The 19,070-nt window shown below is 41.5% G+C and overlaps 2 protein-coding genes across 3 annotated transcripts in view; one reads left to right on the top strand and one right to left on the bottom strand.

The window, feature by feature from the left end:
- LOC139738744 (uncharacterized) lies at positions 1-14,544 on the bottom strand. The gene is made up of 8 exons (XM_071649384.1): positions 14,290-14,544; positions 11,113-11,349; positions 9,533-9,702; positions 8,496-8,610; positions 7,162-7,325; positions 3,360-3,620; positions 1,892-2,880; positions 1-1,096 (listed from the first exon to the last, which is right to left on the bottom strand). Exons 2-8 carry the CDS (start codon positions 11,343-11,345, stop codon positions 830-832), a joined length of 2,199 nt encoding a protein of 732 aa, XP_071505485.1. The 5' UTR covers positions 11,346-11,349; positions 14,290-14,544; the 3' UTR covers positions 1-829.
- LOC139738743 (uncharacterized) overlaps positions 14,037-19,070 on the top strand; it is a 21,580-nt gene continuing 16,546 nt past the window's right edge. Inside the window, exon 1 of one of the 2 annotated variants that reach the window (XM_071649381.1) lies at positions 14,037-14,170. In XM_071649381.1, the coding sequence (XP_071505482.1) occupies positions 14,153-14,170 (18 nt within the window). In that variant the 5' untranslated portion in view covers positions 14,037-14,152. Of the gene's footprint in view, positions 14,171-14,682; positions 14,866-19,070 lie in introns of those variants that run through there. The other variant, XM_071649383.1, reaches the window with a different exon arrangement.

Below are 19,070 nucleotides of genomic sequence, written 5' to 3' on the forward strand. Positions count from 1 at the left end.
TTATATTGTATACGGCAAATATTTCACGAGGTTTTTATTTTTGCTAATTTCGGGAGTCGGGTGCTATTCGCAAAAGTAAAGACATGCGAAAATATTGACTTTGATCCGACATGAATGCGACGCACACATACTTTCTCCGTTCAGTTCAGTACTCCACGATCGCGAAATTAACCACTCGCGAAATTGTCAGAAGTCCAGATTCGCAAAAATCTAGACCTGCTAAATATATGGCGTATACAGTAATATAAACCCCAATAAAATCGGCAAGGCAACTTTGAGCATGGTTTGTGCACTAGTGCAAAGGTGTGTCATATGACATGATGTTCTGTGCATCCTATGTTTCATTCATTCAGCTATTAACTAGATATAACATGAATCCAAACATCATTGCTTCATATCTCTCTTTCTCTCATAATTTTGTTGTCATTCACTATAAGTAAACACAATTTTCTGTTTGTCTAGATATTCTATGTAGTAGTAAAGTCCAACACTGATTTATCCAGATAAACACATAATGCTAAAAAGACCTGTGGCAACTATTGCCAGTGTGAACAAGACAAGACGTTTGACAATATGTGTAAAGTGGAACAGCAGTGAAAAATAAATTGAAAAGTTGAATCATTTTCAACTTGATCGGCAATAAATAATTTGACTGACGCTCAGAACAACAACAACAAGTCCTGTGTACAAAAGGTTCACCTTTTACTGGTGCTTAAAATGTACAACTGTAATGCAAACAAAGCAGAACAATAAAAAGCAACAGTACAAACATGTCCAAACTGGAGAATGCATCTGATTTTGATACTGAAGAAAGTCCTTCACAGATCACTCAGTTGCCCGTGCCTGAGTTAGAGAGAAGATCTTCGCTGCCTGGAGTGGCCTGGTCCTGTACAGAGCACTCCCTTGGGCCTGAACTCTGCCCTGTCTCCACATCCAAGTCTTGGTTTGAGACACTCTCTTCTGGTAGCCCTGTCACATCAATGATCTGCTCACTGGGCTCTGGTGATACCAATGATGGCTGCTGGTTGTAGTTGTGGTCCCCTGTGGCATGGCAGGCACTTTGTTCATCTACAGTGACAGTGGTGCTTGAGATCACCTGCAAGGGAGATCATATTGGTTCAAGACAAACTATGTTGGCTATCTTCAAATAGTTGTAACTTGAAAGAGGAATGAAACCCAAACATATATTTTGTGAATGCAGCAACATTAGCAGAACATATCAGTGAAGTTTGAGGAAAATGGGACAATCCGTTCTAAAGCTATGATATATCCAAATAATATTCCTGCAGAAATCTACTGTGCATGATTCTGCTTAATTCTTCACAGTATATACATGCCAAGTTTCATTAGGATACCTCAAACGGTTTTTTAGTTACTTTGCCCATAGAATTGAGTACGGACGGATGGACGAACGGAAAACCCCAAAACATAATGCCTCCGACATCACTTTGTGGCAGAGGCATAAAAACAGCTTTAGAATGATATAATCATAAGAGTACTGGCAAATACCGTATTCGCCGGTGATAAGGCTGCATTATTTTTTAATAAAAACTAGAGAAGCACTCTGAGAGCGCAGACCTCCGCCAAGCAGCTACTTTCCACCAATGACTTTGCTCTTCCATAGAGATCAGTGATTTCCAACCACACGTATGCATGCTGAAAAATCATCCAGTTTCCCAATATAGAAGCCTTTGTTATGTCATAAACGTCGAAAAATAATGAAGTTTTGATAAGAACAAAATTTCTCTCATTTTTTTTTCTCTGTTCCTCATTACGAAAGTCGTGATGCGGCTAATCCGGCAATGTGGCCTTATCACTGGTGAATACAGTACTCAATTATCACTCAAAATTAGTGTAAATTGAGAATGTGTGCACTTGGCAAAACACTCACTGTATCCTCCACCATCTGAGAAGCCTCTGTGACTGGCTGGACAGTCATGTCTGTAGCCTCTGGTGTGTTCTCTGTTACATCTGCCTGTGAGATGTGCTGGTCAGTTGTCTCCACTTCCTGTTTGGGGTTGGTTCCTGTCTCTGCCTGACCCTGAGTGGACTCCATGGTCTTATCTGATGGCAAACTTTGCTCAGTCTGCATAGGTACGTCCTCTGCCGTATCTACTGCTTGGCTACCAAGTTCCTGTGCCCCAACATTGGCACTCTCTGGATTGTCAGTATGTTCAGTGTCTTTTTGGTCAACTGAGGGTGAGGGTGATGTCCATGTGGCTGAAACCTGCTGACCAGTCTGTACTGACTCCTCCACTTCAGGCTGACCGTCTGATGGGAGATCTGTCTCCACATCAACATGAATGTCTGTCTGGGCATCAACTTGAATACTGTACTGTGCCGTGCCTTCATTTGTTGGCAGACCACTCTTGTCAATGTCCAGCTGATTGCTGCCCTCGCTGTCTGCTGTGGTCATCTGTGTTACCTGACTGGCTCCAGCTACATTAGTGTCAGCCTGCACATCCCCCTGGCTGTCTACTTGGATGTCCATGTCTGGCTGGGCAAAGGAACTTAGGAGCTGAGAGGTGTCGTAGACGTGCTGCTGCAGCTGCTGCTCAAGGAAATGTGGCTGGAATTGAAGCAGCTGGTCGATCTGAGAGTCCAGCTGGGAGGGCAGGATGGGGGCTGGTGGGAGGGCCTGTTCTGGGATTGGGATGATGGTGGGCGGGGGTTGGGGCACGGGCACCTGCTTGGGTGCGGGTGGTGGGGGAGGGGGTGGGGGTGGCTCAGGCTCGTAAGGTTTGTAGGGAATGTGCTCCGGAAGACCCATGTGAAGGGAACAGCTCTCATCAGGAGCCATGAGGGAGGCTGGTCTATCACAATGGCCATTCCCCTTGGTACACTCCACATAAAGTACTTGCTTAGGATCCATGAGGATGTCTGATATGGGCACAGAATTAAGGATCATATTGAAACTATACTGCTGGAAGAATTGTATCCATCAGTATACCATGACAAAGCAAAAACCAGACATGCAAAAACAAACAAACAAACAAACAAACAAACATACAAACAAACAGATACAAGTCAGAACATTTTTCACAAGAATAAACAGGTGTTTTCTTGTAAAGAAAAACAAAGTTTCCTGTGCAACAAATCAGGCTAAATGATGTATATACACATGAAATAGATCAGGCTAAATGATGTACAGTATATACATATGAAATAACTACAGCATAAGACTAATTAAATGCTAATGGAATGTTCCACATTAAAGAGTTATGTGCAAATTAGAAAAAGAAATGACTTCCTGCCCCTTAGTCATGTCAAGCTCCAATAATCGCCTCTAAAAGCAGTATTTACAAATAAGGGGAATTTGATGCCTTCCTAGAAACTGGAAAGGAAGTTGGAAAGGATACGATCTTTGCAGAACTTGGCCATGGGTAGACTGAATCTACTACACTGCTCTTTCTCCTTGGTAGGGCAAGTATAGCAACACTGCAGCATGAGGGGCACTTTTTGCTTGCCCTGGTAGTCGGGCGTGGCGTCAATCCGTCTCCGTTTGGACTTCTGATACAAGAGGGCCTCCTTCCCCTTCCTCCGCCTGAAGCCCCTGGCAGCTTGGTACTCTCGAAATTTTCGCTTCTGCTTCGGGTCAGTAATGACACCAAAGTCAATGCCTGTAGGGATCAACAAGCATGGAGTGAGTGGACTTTCTTTCCCTCTTTCACTGCAGTACAGTATGTCCCAAGAAAATTACAATCGGATTTTCACATTGATAACACCCAATATGATTTAACCCTAACTAGGCCGGGGGGACCTCCGAGGCCCCCCCCCCCTCGTTCCGCGCGATGTATCGCAATCGCAAAAAGCTATTGCTGCAATGTTTCATGACTTTTTTCTTTCGAGTCTCGCACATCTTTTGACTTCAAATTTGCGACGCCCAGGCGCACGATTACGAAGTTACGCATAAATATGTACATCGTACATGCATGTCAGACCAAAAATTGCTCAAAAACATGAATTCGTGTACAATTTCAATGCAAACTGTGCTTACAGGCAAATTTCATAAAAGCATGATTATTTTGGTGTTTTATTGATTAAAATCAATGAATAACATATTTTCTTGTTCGGAGCGATGTTGCGGACAAATTTCATTAAAAAAAACCACTGAAAATCATAAAGTCGAAAAAACAAAGAAATACATGAGAAATTCAACAAACAATAAAATACTTAAGAATTTTTTCAGATATCACAATTTTTTTCATTACATTTGCTAAGGACACTAAAAAGAATATTAACTAAAAAAATGTGCCTGTTTTGAGCTTTATTTTGTGATTTATACCAAATAGTCTGATTTCATGCATCATTATGCATAAATTAGCATAATTTAGCATAAATGATAATTTTTTGAAAAATTCACTTCTAGGTGTTTTAGATTACATCATAGGCAATGTGTGTGCCAATTTTCGTCGCGATCGCGCGGTCGACGGCCGAGATCTGGAGGCCCCTCCGGCTACTTAAATAGCCTGGCCTAGTTAGGGTTAAAGGAGAAGTCCGGACGATTTTGAATAAATTTCACGATAATCTACATAAATCAAGGACTATAATGACTAAGTTTCACTGAAAAATACCCTCCCAACTCGTCACAATCGATTTTTTAGCATCACTAATTTTGAATCGTAACTGTTCAATTCCTGTACGCCGGCAAGAAAGATCACGTGACGGCGTGACGTATTAGCCTCACATTGCTTTTTGTTTGGAGCGTCAGCTGGCTCGGGGAGCCCTGCTTGAGCAACGGCGATACCGGCCGAGCAAGCGGTAGCGTTCCGTGTGGTTCCGGCCACGCAGCGGATGCATGCGGCATGATCTATTGCTTCACTTCGAAAATGCCGATGTGTGAAGCGTTTGGGTGTTCTAATAAACCGGGCGATGGCCAGAAGAAGAGTTTTTTGCCATTCCGAACCCAGAAAATGAGCGGGAAAGGTGCGCAAGATGGCTCTCCAATATTTCAATTGACAAGTTTGTCGTCAAAACTTACAAATACTACTCGATGCAGCCTCGTCATACTCCACATCGGCAGCGTAACTGCGACCAGCAGCCCCATACGCTATGTGTATGGGACTGCTGGTCGCAGTTACCAGCGGCGGTACTATGATGAAGCTGGCGCTGACGTTTCTTCCGCGGTTCAAGCTATACTGTCGTAATTTACCACCGTCAGACATACTCAAGAGTCTTGGACAACAAGAGAGGCAATAATTCTGAACTTGACAGACTGATTTCAGATTGTTCACACTCAGAAGTCGAAAAAAAAAAACAACGATCGTGATAGCATTTGGCAGCAGCAGACGTAAATGTATGCCTGATCACTCTGATGACAACAATAGCCAATGAATTGTACCGGTAAATGATGGGGTACCGGTAAATGATGGGGGTATGGCAGTATTACAATGTACATATAATATTTCAATATTAAAATGAAAATGTTATAACATTGCAAAAATTTAACATTAATCTTTGACGGATTTTACATAGATATATACCGAAGATCATTTGAATAAAGGAATACAGCATTTGGCAACAGCACTCCTAAAACAGTGTATGGACTCCTGCAGTAGCGCCAACTAGGCAGACCTAGGCAGGCATGCAGATACCACGCCGCAGTCAGCAGTGCATTGGGAGATCGATGCGTAGCTGGGCTGCGCTAACGGTGCTCTCAGCTGAGGAAACTGAGCCTGATACATCACGCGCAATGCATCCTGGGACAGATAGTACGAAGGGCTGCTTGCGACGGATTCGAACATGAAGAATTACCTTATTTAAAAAAAAAATCATAGTAAATGTCTCTGATGGTCCTTTCTCGTCGGGAAAAGAGTAATAGGTTCATGAAATATTGTTCTTTACAAGGGAAACGGCTGATAATCGTCCGGACTTCCCCTTAACTGTCTAAATGCTATTTCAGGGTCTTAGAATATAACATCTCAGCTCTATTTTGCAGAAAACCCAATTCAATTTGGTTAAGCGGCCACACAAAAATGTGGATTGTTGTAGAGCACGACATAAGTCTGATTCTTCCAAGTTTAGCACTTGGATGCTCTTGGAACTGCATATTAATGTGTGGACACAATAGACAGAACTTGGAGGGAAGAGATTCCTGACATGCTCTACAAAATTTCTAATTTCCCTTTGACCACTGAAGCAAATCGAATGGGGGTTTCTGAAGATGTGGGCAATGAGTTATGGTTTCATAACCTGAAATTGTATTTGGATTGACTCACTATTTTTAAAGTTATCATTGCGGAGGGTACCATTGTGATTTTTTTTTTTTTTTTTTGGGGGGGGGGGGGGGGACATACGGTATTTAAAGCAAATATGGACAGCATCTTGTACATCTTGACACATGATTAATGCCAAAGCATTACCTCTCAGATGTGAATTATACCACTTGGAAGACAGCTCACAGAAATGTCCATGGGACAAACTTTATAAATTTACTTTGTTAAGGAATAGAGACCAAACCACACATGAGCAACTGGCTTAATTTTCAGCTCATCTTTTCTATTTCAACCTCTACTTTCACTCAAAACAACAACCTCTTTGCAGTTCTATTTTTCTTCAGGCATTTCTATAACACCATACCACAGTGATCCATTCCTCCCTTCACAGATGGCATGACTCTTGAAATTTCTTGATGAATAGAGACAAGAACTGCTCTCACACAATGCTATGTGATTGATGCATACATTGGAATGAGGATTTTTTTTTCAGGATAGATATAATATATAAGAAATCACAATTTCCTGGTGATTTAAATACATGGAAATAGCATCATCTGTATAGACTTCAGAAGAAGAAGAAGAAAAAAAAGGAAATCAGATTCAATTCTACAGAATATCATGCCTGGTATAGGTTCATCTTCCTTGTACTAAACAATAGACTCTACATACAGCAGCATACAAACCCAACCGCTCCCCCCACCCCTTTCCCCCTTGCCAGCTCATGACTTTCCTATGCTGCATTCAGTTGGACCACTTCTTGTGAGCATATTCCAAATATTGAGAGATTAACGCACCAGTCATTTATATCGAAAACCCTTAACGTCACACTCCCAAATCAGGGGAATGACATTTAGCCTCGTGTGGCACAGCAAATGGCATCAGCACAGCATGCTGTGCCATCGGACAAGGAGGAGGAGAAGAAGGAGGCATCAGAATTATTTACCATAGGTCTCTCTCTCTTGCTGCTGAGCTATCAGGTACTGGCGGCGTTTTTCCCGCATCAGATGCTGAAGACGTTTGAACTGGTTGATGTAGAGGGACTGAAGACGGATCAGCTTGTCTCTGGTGATCAGAGCTGCCTCCTCTGCAGTATACACCCCAGCATATCTTGTAGTGAAGAATACCAAGGAAAACTTTTATACTATAGCCTTCTATTTCTTTTCACAAGATTCTCCTAAAAATGTGTTGGAAACATTCCTACAGATTTTAGTGACAATGATTACTGTAAAACGAGGAATATTCGTGTGCATTTTAATTTTGTGAATTTCGCGAGAGCCAAGATTCACGAAATAAAATGTACACAAAAGTTCTTGCCTACACTATATGCATTGAATGCCAGTGGCAATTCGCGAAAATATCATGCAGTGAAGAAGGCCATCGGCTCCAATTTGCGAAAATTTCATGCCGTGAATATATGATGTTTTACAGTATTTTAGATATACAATGAAAGTGATGCTACATGTCTTTATTGTGGGGGCGAATGTTATCGATATAAAAAATCATCAGATAAGAACTAATCTCAAATACATGTAGTTTGGAATAACTTGAAGATGGATACTGTAAAACGAGGCATGTTCGCAAGCATCTTAAGTTCGCAAATTTCGTGAGAGCTGAGATTCGCAAAATTAGAATGCACGCGAACGTTCTTGTCTACAGTATATGCATTAAATGTTAGCGGCAACTCGCAAAAATTTCATGCCGCGTAAAAGGCCATTGGCTCCAATTTACAAAAAAATCTTGTTTTACAGTATATGGTTTTCTTTGGATTGAAATGAATGAGAGCAATGCCCTCGCAAGAGATCTCATAGATTCAATACAACTTTTTGAGCACGTTTTGAGAAATGAACATCTGGAAATATGTAGTTGTCTCAGGAATGAACTTTGCGTAGATGTAAACTATGATGTTTTTAACTCAACACCTAAAATTAAATAGAAGAAATAAAAACCTGCCTACATAATATTTTCCTTGAGAAATCAATGCATGCACATTTTCATTTTGATACCACTACCAGGCATAAGTGCATGTTAAGTCAATTTGTAATACTAATTGCAATAGGAATGGGACAGCCCTTGTCATATTTTCAGAACTGGATTGACAATCACTCAATTCAAGCAATCAGCAGGGCATAGTCTCATTTAGGAGAAGAAAATCCTACAAATTTTATGGTTGAAAACATTCTATTATGTCGTGTTTGCAGGGAAGGGTGCAGATTCTCATCGTGCCTGTGAGAGCAGACAAGGGATTTCCCCCAAATGAATTGAGATGCTTTCACCCACTTGAGGGAGTCCTCCTGTTCACTGTCTACACTCTCTGCATCACTGTCGGTGGTCCCACGCCACGCCTGGTCCAACAGGAGAGGGTCACCATCACTTTCACTTTCACTGCCATAATCTGGGCATGAAGAAAAGGGAGTCTAATCACATCACAATCTAAATCAAACAAAACTTCTTAATTCATTGATAAGTAGAGCAGACCTCCGCCAAGCAGCTCATTTCCACCACTGATCTTGTTCTTCCATTTAGAAATCAGTGATTTCCACTCGTATGTATGCATGCTGAAAGTTGCCCGATTTCCCAATATAGAAGCCTTTTGTTACATCATCAACTCCCAGCTGCGCGGCGTGCCTTGCCCAAGCAGAAACTAGAGCACGCACTTTAGAGCACGCACTTTAGTGCAAGTATGAAAGCCTAAAAAATGCACAGCTTGAACTCCCAAGTTCATTGACCCTACCTGCCAAAATATAAAAAATCCTTCATAAAATCAACAAGTGCCGGATTACTACCAAAATTTAATCATCTGTTTCTTGTATCATTCTCAACTTTTTCTGCAAGTTTCATTCAAATCCAACTACTTTCTGAGTTATTTTGCACACGGACTAACAAACAAACAAACGGTAATGAAAACATAACCTCCTCCCTTGGCGGAGGTAACTAGCCATATTCAGTCAATAACAATCTTGTTGTTGTACTCTTGAGCATGACCTTTGAGGAGTCAACAGCACTTTAGAGCCAAAACTGACGGTAGCCCATGACGTTTTCTTGTATGCCAGACATATGTAACTGAATCCTACCTCTCACTATGGAAATTATGAAATAGAGGAAGAGACAGCAAGACAAAATAAAGTTCACATTGATTTCATTTTCAGGAAACTCACTGCAAGATAGACTTCTTCACTAGAATTTCAGCATAACATTTCACTAGAATACAAGCTACTTTTAGGCATTTGAGGAAGATTTTATATTGTATTATAATATTGTTTTACAATTGTACAATCCTCACTTAATATAAACCATTAGAGTGAGACATTCCCTACCTAGAATCTTTGTGGCAAGGGAAGGGGGAGTCTCTGGGACCGACTTGGAGGAAGTAGGGCGGTAGTAGTCCAGTTCATCCAGGGTGTCCTTTACAGCATCAGTGGGCTTGGCCTTTAGGGCAGCTTTGTGTCTCATCTGAGCTGCCTTCCTTGCATGGGCAGGACAGTAGCTAGTAATCAAAAAAGAAAATGCACAAGAATACACTGTGAGGTAAACTAACCCTTCATGTATCATGTATAATGTTGCACAACTATTGCTTCAATATCACTTTCCTTTTGATAAGATACTTTTGCATTGCTACATTCGCTACACCCCTTCATAAATATTCTGGAAATAAAGTTGGAGAAATTGGGTGTGGCTTCTACACAACTATAAGAAAATTGGTCTAAAACCGGAAAATTTCATGAATTTATCCACTATTCATGTGACACTGCATCAGGGTGGTCCACGAGGGGTTTTAGCATGTCGCTGGAGCATGCTAAAATTCTTGTGCAACATCCTCAAAAGCCAGCAACATGCTATGCAACATCCTCAAGAATTTGCAACAAGCTCAAAGTAAAAGTATTCAAAAAATGTGCAAAACATGTGCATAACATAAGAAACATCAACCTACCTGGTACTTAGATGTTTGTGTGCAAAACATGAGAGAGAAAATTGAATGTAAGCAGCACAAAGAGAGATAAGCAGCAAAATATTGCGTACTACGTACTCATTGTGTGTGCTCCGCGCATATTCTCAGATTCTGAGCTTGCAACATGCTCAAATTTCAAGTTGTGGACCACCCTGCTGCATACAATGTATATCTACAATTCTTGAGATTAAAACAAATCATATGAGTATTCTCATTTCAGTGTCATTTGTTCGTATAACATTAATCATAGTACTCCCTATTTTCCCCCATTCTTTTTTTCTTCTCATGTTGGAAACCAAAAAGAGGGGAGCTTACATTGTAAACACGGGTGCTGTTTACACGCTGACAAATACAGTAATTCCAGGAAATGGAAAGCACAATCAACAAATGCTCATAGAATGCTGATTTGTCTCTGTTCTGATAAAGAAACACACATGAAGTTAAAAAAAATAATTCACATAAAAAATGTCCAATGAAACAGGAAATTTAATTGATTAGTACATTTTGAAAAAGAACAATCACCCGTCTGGTGTCTGAGGAAAATGTGAAGTTTTCTATCCACAATCATTTGGTGCAAACTGAAAATGACATCACATACATGTACACGTATATGTGCCATTTTCCCCCAGGAAAGGGGTACAGCCTGCAGTGGAGAAACTTATACTGCAATATTTCCAGGTTCACATTACAGAGATTACTGTAAAACATGATATATTCGCGGCATGAAATTTCGCAAATTGGAGCTGATGGCCTTTTTCGCGGCATGAAATTTTCGCAAATTGCCACTGACATTCAATGCATACAGTGCAGACAAGAACTTTCGCATGCATTTTGATTTGGCGAATCTTGGCGCTCGCAAAATTCGCAAAATTAAAATGCATGTGAACATTCCTCGTTTTACAGTATTGCAAGATGAAAATGGAGGGGAACATGTTGTGGGCAGCTCACCCCTCCTTCCGGTCTGCCTTTGGGGCTGCTTTCTGGCATTTCTGGCCCGTCTTGGTGGAGACAAAGTTGCACTGCTTGAAGGGAGCCGACTTGTCCTCCAGAATATGGTCCAGGCAGTACTCAAAACCCTCATGTCGGTCCTGCATGCAGATGCGGTGAGAATAGTTGCAGAAAAGGCCCTCTGACCTTCCAGTAGTGCGTCGACCTCCATGACCTGCTTTTGACCGATACATGATTCTGCCAGAGTGAGAGAGAGAGAGAAAAAAAGAAATCAGATACTCATGTTAACAGATGGAAAACACTGCAATACAGTCTTTGTGGCATTCATCTATTATTTCTTATAATCAGGCAGTGAAAAACTCAGCAGCACAGTACCGGTAATTCACATTTGAAACATGTGCTACTATAACTTTATATAAGCTCTAGTCTATTGTATGTTCCTGCAGATCATATGCCTATGTACATTGTACAGATATAGTTTGAAAGTAGACGAGGGCTTCTACATTGTAAGTAACCAATGTTACTAAGCACGACAAATTGGATACAACTGTATTTACCACTGTACCACTCTATTCAGGTGTGGCAAATGTGCTGCCAGTGCTGGATTACAAACTACAATACCGTATAGTTTCTACTGTAACAGAGACTCCAACCCAAAGCACCTTCTGATCTGGAGATTCTCCCGCCCGAAACCCCTCGCAAACGGGAGGCTCCAAGTTGATGTGTGCGAAGCGCGAAGTTCCTAGGGTTCTACATGCTCCCTGGTGCTATCTAAGGCTTATTTTTTTCAACATACAATAGCAATAAGTAAGAAATCATTTCCAACGGGAGACACAGAGCCAGGGCGGGAGAAATCAAATCTCAAGCGGGAGAACGGGAGATTTTGCAAAATTGGGTTTTCGGCGGGAGATCTCCCGTCGAAAACAGGAGAGTTGGAGTCTCTGCTGTAAAAGTGGATATTTTCATGTGAGTAATAATAATATTTTGTACTCGGCTGGCTCCGGGTATACCGAGTAAGATGAATTTCATGGGTCTTTAATTCATGCACTACATACGATACTATAAGTACAACTATGATCTAAACTGGACAGCAAAAGAAAGTACCCACTTCTGTCAAAGGCCGCACGCAAAAATTCACCCCCGAGAAATAAACAATTTTTGTTCACAGGTGTGCTGCAATATCCATGAGTAATCACTATACGTACCCAATAGCTAGTGATTATCTTTATTACAAAGAAAAAAAATGACATGCACAGCATCTTGGTGACTGAATCAAAAGTCACAAAATGTAACAGAATGAGCCTTACAAGTTTTACGCAAAAATCAATGTCACAGGACGAAAAAAAAAAAAAACCCAGTCACAAACATCGATTTTCAATAAATGTGTATGTCCTCCTCCTGCCTGGACACATTCCAGGCATCTCTGACGCATGCTCTGGACAAGCTGTCTGGCGTAGACCTGGGGAAGTTCTGTCCATTCCTCCTGCAGAGCTTAGATCCTGGTTTGCCTATTGACAGGAGGCTGTTCCCTTAATCGCTGTTCATTTGTCAGACGTGGCATTATTTTCTTGATGGAAGCTTGCCTAGACCTGAGTAAAGTGATGTCCAGTCTAAAGAGCCAACTGATTTTATTCTGAGAATTTGCATAATCAGGAAGGATAGCATCCCTAAATACAGAATACACTCATTAACATCATTTTGACACAAGATGTGTTCACTTTGACATATTGGTTATTTAAAAATGTTGTCCATTCAGTGGTCATTTTTGCGTGGTGGAAAGTGCTTTTGCGTGGGACTTTTGATTCAGTGACCAGGATGCTGTGCATGTCAAGTTCTTCTTTGTTTATGAAGACATTAACTTGCTTGTATGATAAGTGCATGTGATTAGTAAGGGGCACTGTAGCATACCTCTGTGTACAAAAATTGTTTATTTCTAGGGGGAGAATTTTTGTGTGCGGCCTTTTGACAGCAGTGGGTACTTTCTTTTGCTGTCCAGTGAAGATAGATACGAATTACGATGTACGTATGCACAGTGCAGCGTGGCCAGCATGAAAAATGGGACTGCGGTTTTGTTTTGTGGCTTGAAATTATCCTAAAATGATTGCCATGAAATTGAAATTATATTTAAACCAGGTAAACGAAAAAAAAACAAAAAAACAAATAGGCTGACAAAATGACAGCCCCCCAAAAAGGAAAACAAAACAAACAGAGCAATTGAATTACTGTGTAACACTCAAAACCAAGAATTCTGAGAATAAAACTAGATCTTGATATTTGATTCTTCGTTGGAGCATGTATATTGTAAAAACTTTACAGATGAAATGTAAATCAAACGTTAGAAACCATCTACGATCTAGTATCTAACTGTTTAGTGTTAAACACAGCTCAGTTTGTTAGACACCTCAACCTGCTAGAGACAAGAGTGCTATACCGCAGATCGCATTTTGAATGACAATGTGTGCTTGTGAATTGATAATTCAGAATGCCTATTTCCTTTACATGTGAGTACAATTGTGAGATATCATAAGCATCTAGGTTACTGATTAAACATTAGGGTGTCGATAGAACCCTATGTGTTGAACACTCAACAATGCTACTACAAGGGCAGGCGCTTCCTTATTGGTATGATCAACACACGGACGTGTGTACAATCCCACGTACGTATTGCAATCATAAAGTCTGCAGAACGACATGGCCCACCATACTACATGGACTAGATAGTACACATGCCGTACCGTACTATGGTAATCGTACAGGTACAGAGGAACAACTTGGCGCACGGAACGTGCGCTAACGCATTACATACAGCCCACGTAAATCGGCTTCAGCCTAGCTAGCTCGCGCTCCGCGGATCGGACATGACAGCTCATACGTACGTTCAGTTGACTGCAGTGCAATGAATGCATGCAGTGCAAAGCTGAGCATGGTGGAGTTCGGCACGGGAGTCGACCTCCACACGTACACACGGCTAGCAAGATGGAGCGTGCGGTGGCTACCGACTGCATGCCGAGAGCAGAGACTGTGACACAGCACGCGTTGCATGCAGTACGCTACGAAGGTATGATCAGTGTTCATGTTGTAACTGCATGTAACTGCGAAAAAACAAAATCAATTTCGAAGAGCTCACGTTTCTTATAAGAACTAAAATAACACTAACAAATAACACCAACTGCTTACTTAACGTCTGGTACACGTCATCCAGTATGTAAAATACCGACCACCCTCGATTTCTGCCGCTATCTGAGTGATTTTTTAAGTAGATTTCATTTCTCAGACTTCGATAACTGCAATTGACCCGCCATAGATAATTGCTGTAGCGCACACGCACGTGACGCGCACGCACCGATTGCACCACCATGAAGTTTTTCCCTTTGACTATTACACTGTGTATGCAGTTCGCAAAAGAGCAGGACGTGCGGACTGTAATCACATCTTCAGGTTAAAAGCTATAACGCCGCCACCGAACGCCGCCCTGTGCTGTGAACATGTGTGGGTTCACCAGTAAAAAGTGCATCACGTTGACCGCGAGAATGTACGAGAAATTACGTTATTCGAAGAAATGCGCATGCGCTGTCTCTTGGATATCTCGCCGGTACGGGGACTAATGGCGACGAAACCCGACCGTTGGTATTTTTCAAGAGAACAACTGTTAAACAGCCCATCAATAAAATGTGGATTGGATCCAGAGAAAGAGCTGTCTTATCGTCAGCAGGCTGCCAATCTGATTCAGGATATGGGGCAGCGGCTACAAGTGTATCCTTGATCAAAGTGTAGATTGTAATTCCAACATGGCGTAGCTTGCATGTCATGTAAGCGAATGGCAATGAAACGCATGTCATGTCATCGGGTCTAACGCTACCTGTCCTGTCTGCCGCTCCCAATTACATTCTTACAATACAACATTACATTTAGGCCTACAAGCATTGGTCTAATACACATAAATGGTGCAATGATGGGCGCTGAGTGATGGACTGTTGTATCTATGTAGATAATCTGGCAATTAAGCACTTTACGGCCCTAGGCCATATTATCGGTACCTCATTCGCCGTAATAGGGCCGTAAAGTGCACAATTGCCGATAATCTCAAGTTCCATAAGCTTAACGCTAGTGCACCAAAATCACAGGAGAACTTAAAAAGAATTGAGTCTAGCAATAGCATATTTTTACTGCCATTTTTAGATTTATTATTAATCCTGGACTAGAATTCATCATATGAAAATCAGGGGGGCATTTCATGAAGCATTTTTGTCCGACAACTTGTCAGACAAATTTGCTCTCAGCCAATCAGACACAAGGATTTCAGTAGCTTTTAACATTTTGTCAGACGAAATATCTGACAAAACGCTTCATGAAATGCCCCCCTGATGTAACGTTAGGGCCTAACAGTTACATCAAGCCATGAAATGAGATCAATTTTCTGTAACGTTAGAGTGATACATTATATAGACATGAACAGTGTTTAAATCAGTCAATTTTTTCGTTTTCTTGAAAAAATCTCGCATTTTCATAACTTTTCGCGTTCCTGATTTTCCCATTGTTGTAGCGGCTTCGATTCGCCCATCATCGTATGTTAGTAGAGAGCTCGCTAGCGCTGATCCAGCACGTGGCCTGCGCGGCGTCCACGGGCAGTTGTAAATCACACAACACCCATAGCGAATTCCGTTGCAGCAACCGCGAAGCTCTCAACGGGCTCCGATCGGGCAGCCAATTTCACTGAAACAGGCATTGCAAGGTCCATTTCGTGTACCGTTCTTACCACATGCGCTTACTTGCGGTCGATAAATATTCCTTTCAAAAAATCAGAAAACACTTCAATTTTGAAAGAAGTGAAGTTTCGATAATGCTATATTTTGCCCAATGTGGATTAAGTACATAATACACCAACCAAAGGTCATGACAAATAAGTGCGAAATTTCGACTTGGCGTGCTGAACAAATCGTCCTCCTCGGGCAACCACACCACTAACGGTAGGTAGCAGACGCAAACCCACGTACAGGAAGGCAAAAGTAGTTCAGGTTTGTGATTCGAATACGTTGTTTGACATATGGCCGTATTACTTTTGAAAAGAGTGATATCAATGCACCCCTGTCATAACTACTACAGCTAGTGATCATCGTGAATGGGCTCAGAAGTTGAGCACTGCGTGTGTAGAAAACGATGCACATGCGTGAGAGCGCCATCTACAGTAGTGCTGAACTACCTAGACCTCTCGAGAATCAAGTTGAAGATGCAGTTGTGACAAAATTCCAGGCAGTCATGCACTTTGCGCCTCTAATACATTATCGGTGCGAGATTTTACCCTATCTATTGTAGTAGCGGTGCATGGGAATTTGAGTAGATGTCTACCTAGTATCAGACACCACTGCCAGTCAACAGCAGCATGTGTTCTGGTGCTGTGTGTGTGCAGATGTGCATGTTCAGAGCTACCAAGTCTCGCGCATCCTCACAAAATTTTTTTGAACTTGGCATCCCTGCATGTTGCATGTGTGGGATCTCGCGCTGGATGTGTGTGCATGTGTGATATAATATGTCAATGACTTGTGTAATTTTCATGTGTAATAAAAGCACTTCTCGTACGCCACATCGTTGCTCAGTGCCCTTCAATTCCCCCTGGCCTTGTGAGCCGTGATTGAGTAGTTCTAGGTGCGATGCATACATGGCACGCAACGTGACAGTAGTAGGGCGTCTGGTAGGTTTTTGCAACTGGAGAAATACACGTCATTTCACACAAAAACATACATATCCATAATGTCCATAGTTAACATAAGAGTGCAAAATTTCTCACCATAATCATAAGTAATGGTGAAGTTATGAGCAAATAAAAACAGGATATTTTTCATCCTCACGCTGTTAAAACCTTGGCGAAAAAGTGGGTCACGAGCGTAATGAAAATTCACTGTCAAGCACACTCCAGTGGGCAGTGCAATTCGCTGCATTTGTCACATTCAAAGCGCGCATGTTTCTAAGGCTATTGAAGCGCGCAGCTAGCACACACCTACCCAGCTACTCAAGCTAGCTGTGCGAGGCCCGCTTCGATCCCGCGGCACGCACTTGTGCTTGCTCTCGCACGCGCTGGTTTTCTCTTTGATGTCATACAGTATACACTGTACATGCACAATGCCAGCAATACATAAGCATGGTACTGCGCTATCGCGCTAACTACCGTACTGCACTTACGGTTAGCTGGGAAAATACAACACGGAAAGTGAGCAACAGAGGTCATATACAGAAAAAATGTCTTGGTCCGGAGGAATTTTTACTCATTTTTTACATTCACGGTTCTCTTCCATGAGAAAGGATTCCATGAAGCTAGACGTTCAGTGTATTCTCCGCGGAACATATTCTTGGCCACAGACCAATTTGTACACGGGTTTACGAGACCGATGACCCAGTACAGTATACAGCAAAGTATACTCTTTGGTATGCAGTGCGTATTATACAAATATTGACTGCTACAGAGGGAGATGGTAAAACTATTTGATTTCTCAACAGTGCTATGTCCCGAGACGAAGTCGAGGGACATGGCACTGTTGAGATAACATCGAGGGCAAATGGTTTTACCATGGCCCGAAAGAAAGCAGTCGATATTTGTTTTTTATCCCTCTCGAGCATTTTACTAGTGTGATGACAAGGTTCCCTTTTGGAAAAATGTGCAGGCTTAACGTTAAATCTAACGTTCGGCCGTGGCAGTGCAGCAACAGTGCGTGCAGCGCGTAGCGAACGACACCGCTGCACCGTATGTATAGAGGCTACTGTTGTTGATTCCTATGCACGAGCTACACTACAGCGTGCAGAACTCTGAAAGATCGAGGAGGTCCAGGACTAGGTTAGAAGTAGGCCTAAAGCGGCTTCGTTACCCAAATCACCATCAAATCGGTTGTAGTTTATTCCTAATTCGTACCTGATATGTTGGTACTTCTGCGGCAATCATTCCTCTGTTACTTGAAGCAGTCACTTTGTCAATTGAGCTGAACTGCATTGATCACACTAACGTGACACACACACGCCATTGCACCACAGATTTCTGGAATGCCGTCGGCACACCGCGCTGCTAGCTAGCTGCTCTAGTATCGCTACTACGCGCACTGCTTATGTTCAAATGTGAGAAATCTAGATATTGATCACACGATCACGATTGGGTGTAGACCGTGGATTCCCAAAAGTACTACCGTAAACCGGGGTGGCTTTGGACAAATTTGAACTATTTTTATTAATATCTTCATTCAGAACAAAGGAATTCTTGGGTTAATGTGGGGGTTAACAAGTACTAATAAAGAGGATATCATGCCATATAGAGACTTCTTCAGTTTATTCTATTTTGTGTTAATTTTTTTTGGTCAAAGTCTGTCCAAAGTGCCCCCGGGGTTCGGGGCAACTTTGGACAACTATAGACACCTTCTCAGTATACCCTGCAGGATTGTTGAGTGTCCAAGGATAAACTCCCTATGGGGGTAGTTTTGACTACTAACAAGTTTTTTAAAAAGTTTTAACAACTCTAACATGTTGAAATGTTTCATAACAACCAGCAAATATGATTTACAAAATACACATTAATGAGTTATACATTGTGTATGGTGGTTTTTAGAAGCAAAATTCTGCATTTATGAACATGTGAAGAATTTCAGTTTAAAGAGGCATTCACAGATATTTGCTCGCACAATTTTTTCAAGATACTAATACTAGAATTACTGGTATCCCTACATTTGAAAATCTGAATTTTCAAAAAACCTGAATATTTATTATAGTTTAGAACAAAAATGAAAAAGGATGCTACTTAAACAAGGCACTGCATGAATTTTCTTGCAATTAGGATAGTAAGCAACTTTGATCACATGGATAAGTGAGGTATTGTACAATGTACATGTACCATCATTGAATTGTCAAATTCTACAGATGTTAATAAGGTAAACTACTATTTAAATGGGTCATGGATCATTTTCATGTCATTTTAAAGAATA

This window comes from Diadema antillarum, unplaced genomic scaffold (genome assembly GCF_040938485.1).
Source record: "Diadema antillarum isolate AM-2024a unplaced genomic scaffold, OU_Dant_1.0 seq00000767_RagTag, whole genome shotgun sequence".
NCBI classification, from domain to species: Eukaryota; Metazoa; Echinodermata; class Echinoidea; order Diadematoida; family Diadematidae; genus Diadema; species Diadema antillarum.

Bases quoted from the DNA above. Each gene is read 5' to 3' on its own strand.
- LOC139738744 (XM_071649384.1), bottom strand. From the start codon at position 11,345: ATGTATCGGTCAAAAGCAGGTCATGGAGGTCGACGCACTACTGGAAGG. The intron at 9,703-11,112 runs GTGAGCTGCCCA...TTTGATTACTAG, and splicing joins AAGGCAGACCGGAAGGAGGG to CTACTGTCCTGCCCATGCAA. The intron at 8,611-9,532 runs GTAGGGAATGTC...CTTCATGCCCAG, and splicing joins CCTTGCCACAAAGATTCTAG to ATTATGGCAGTGAAAGTGAA.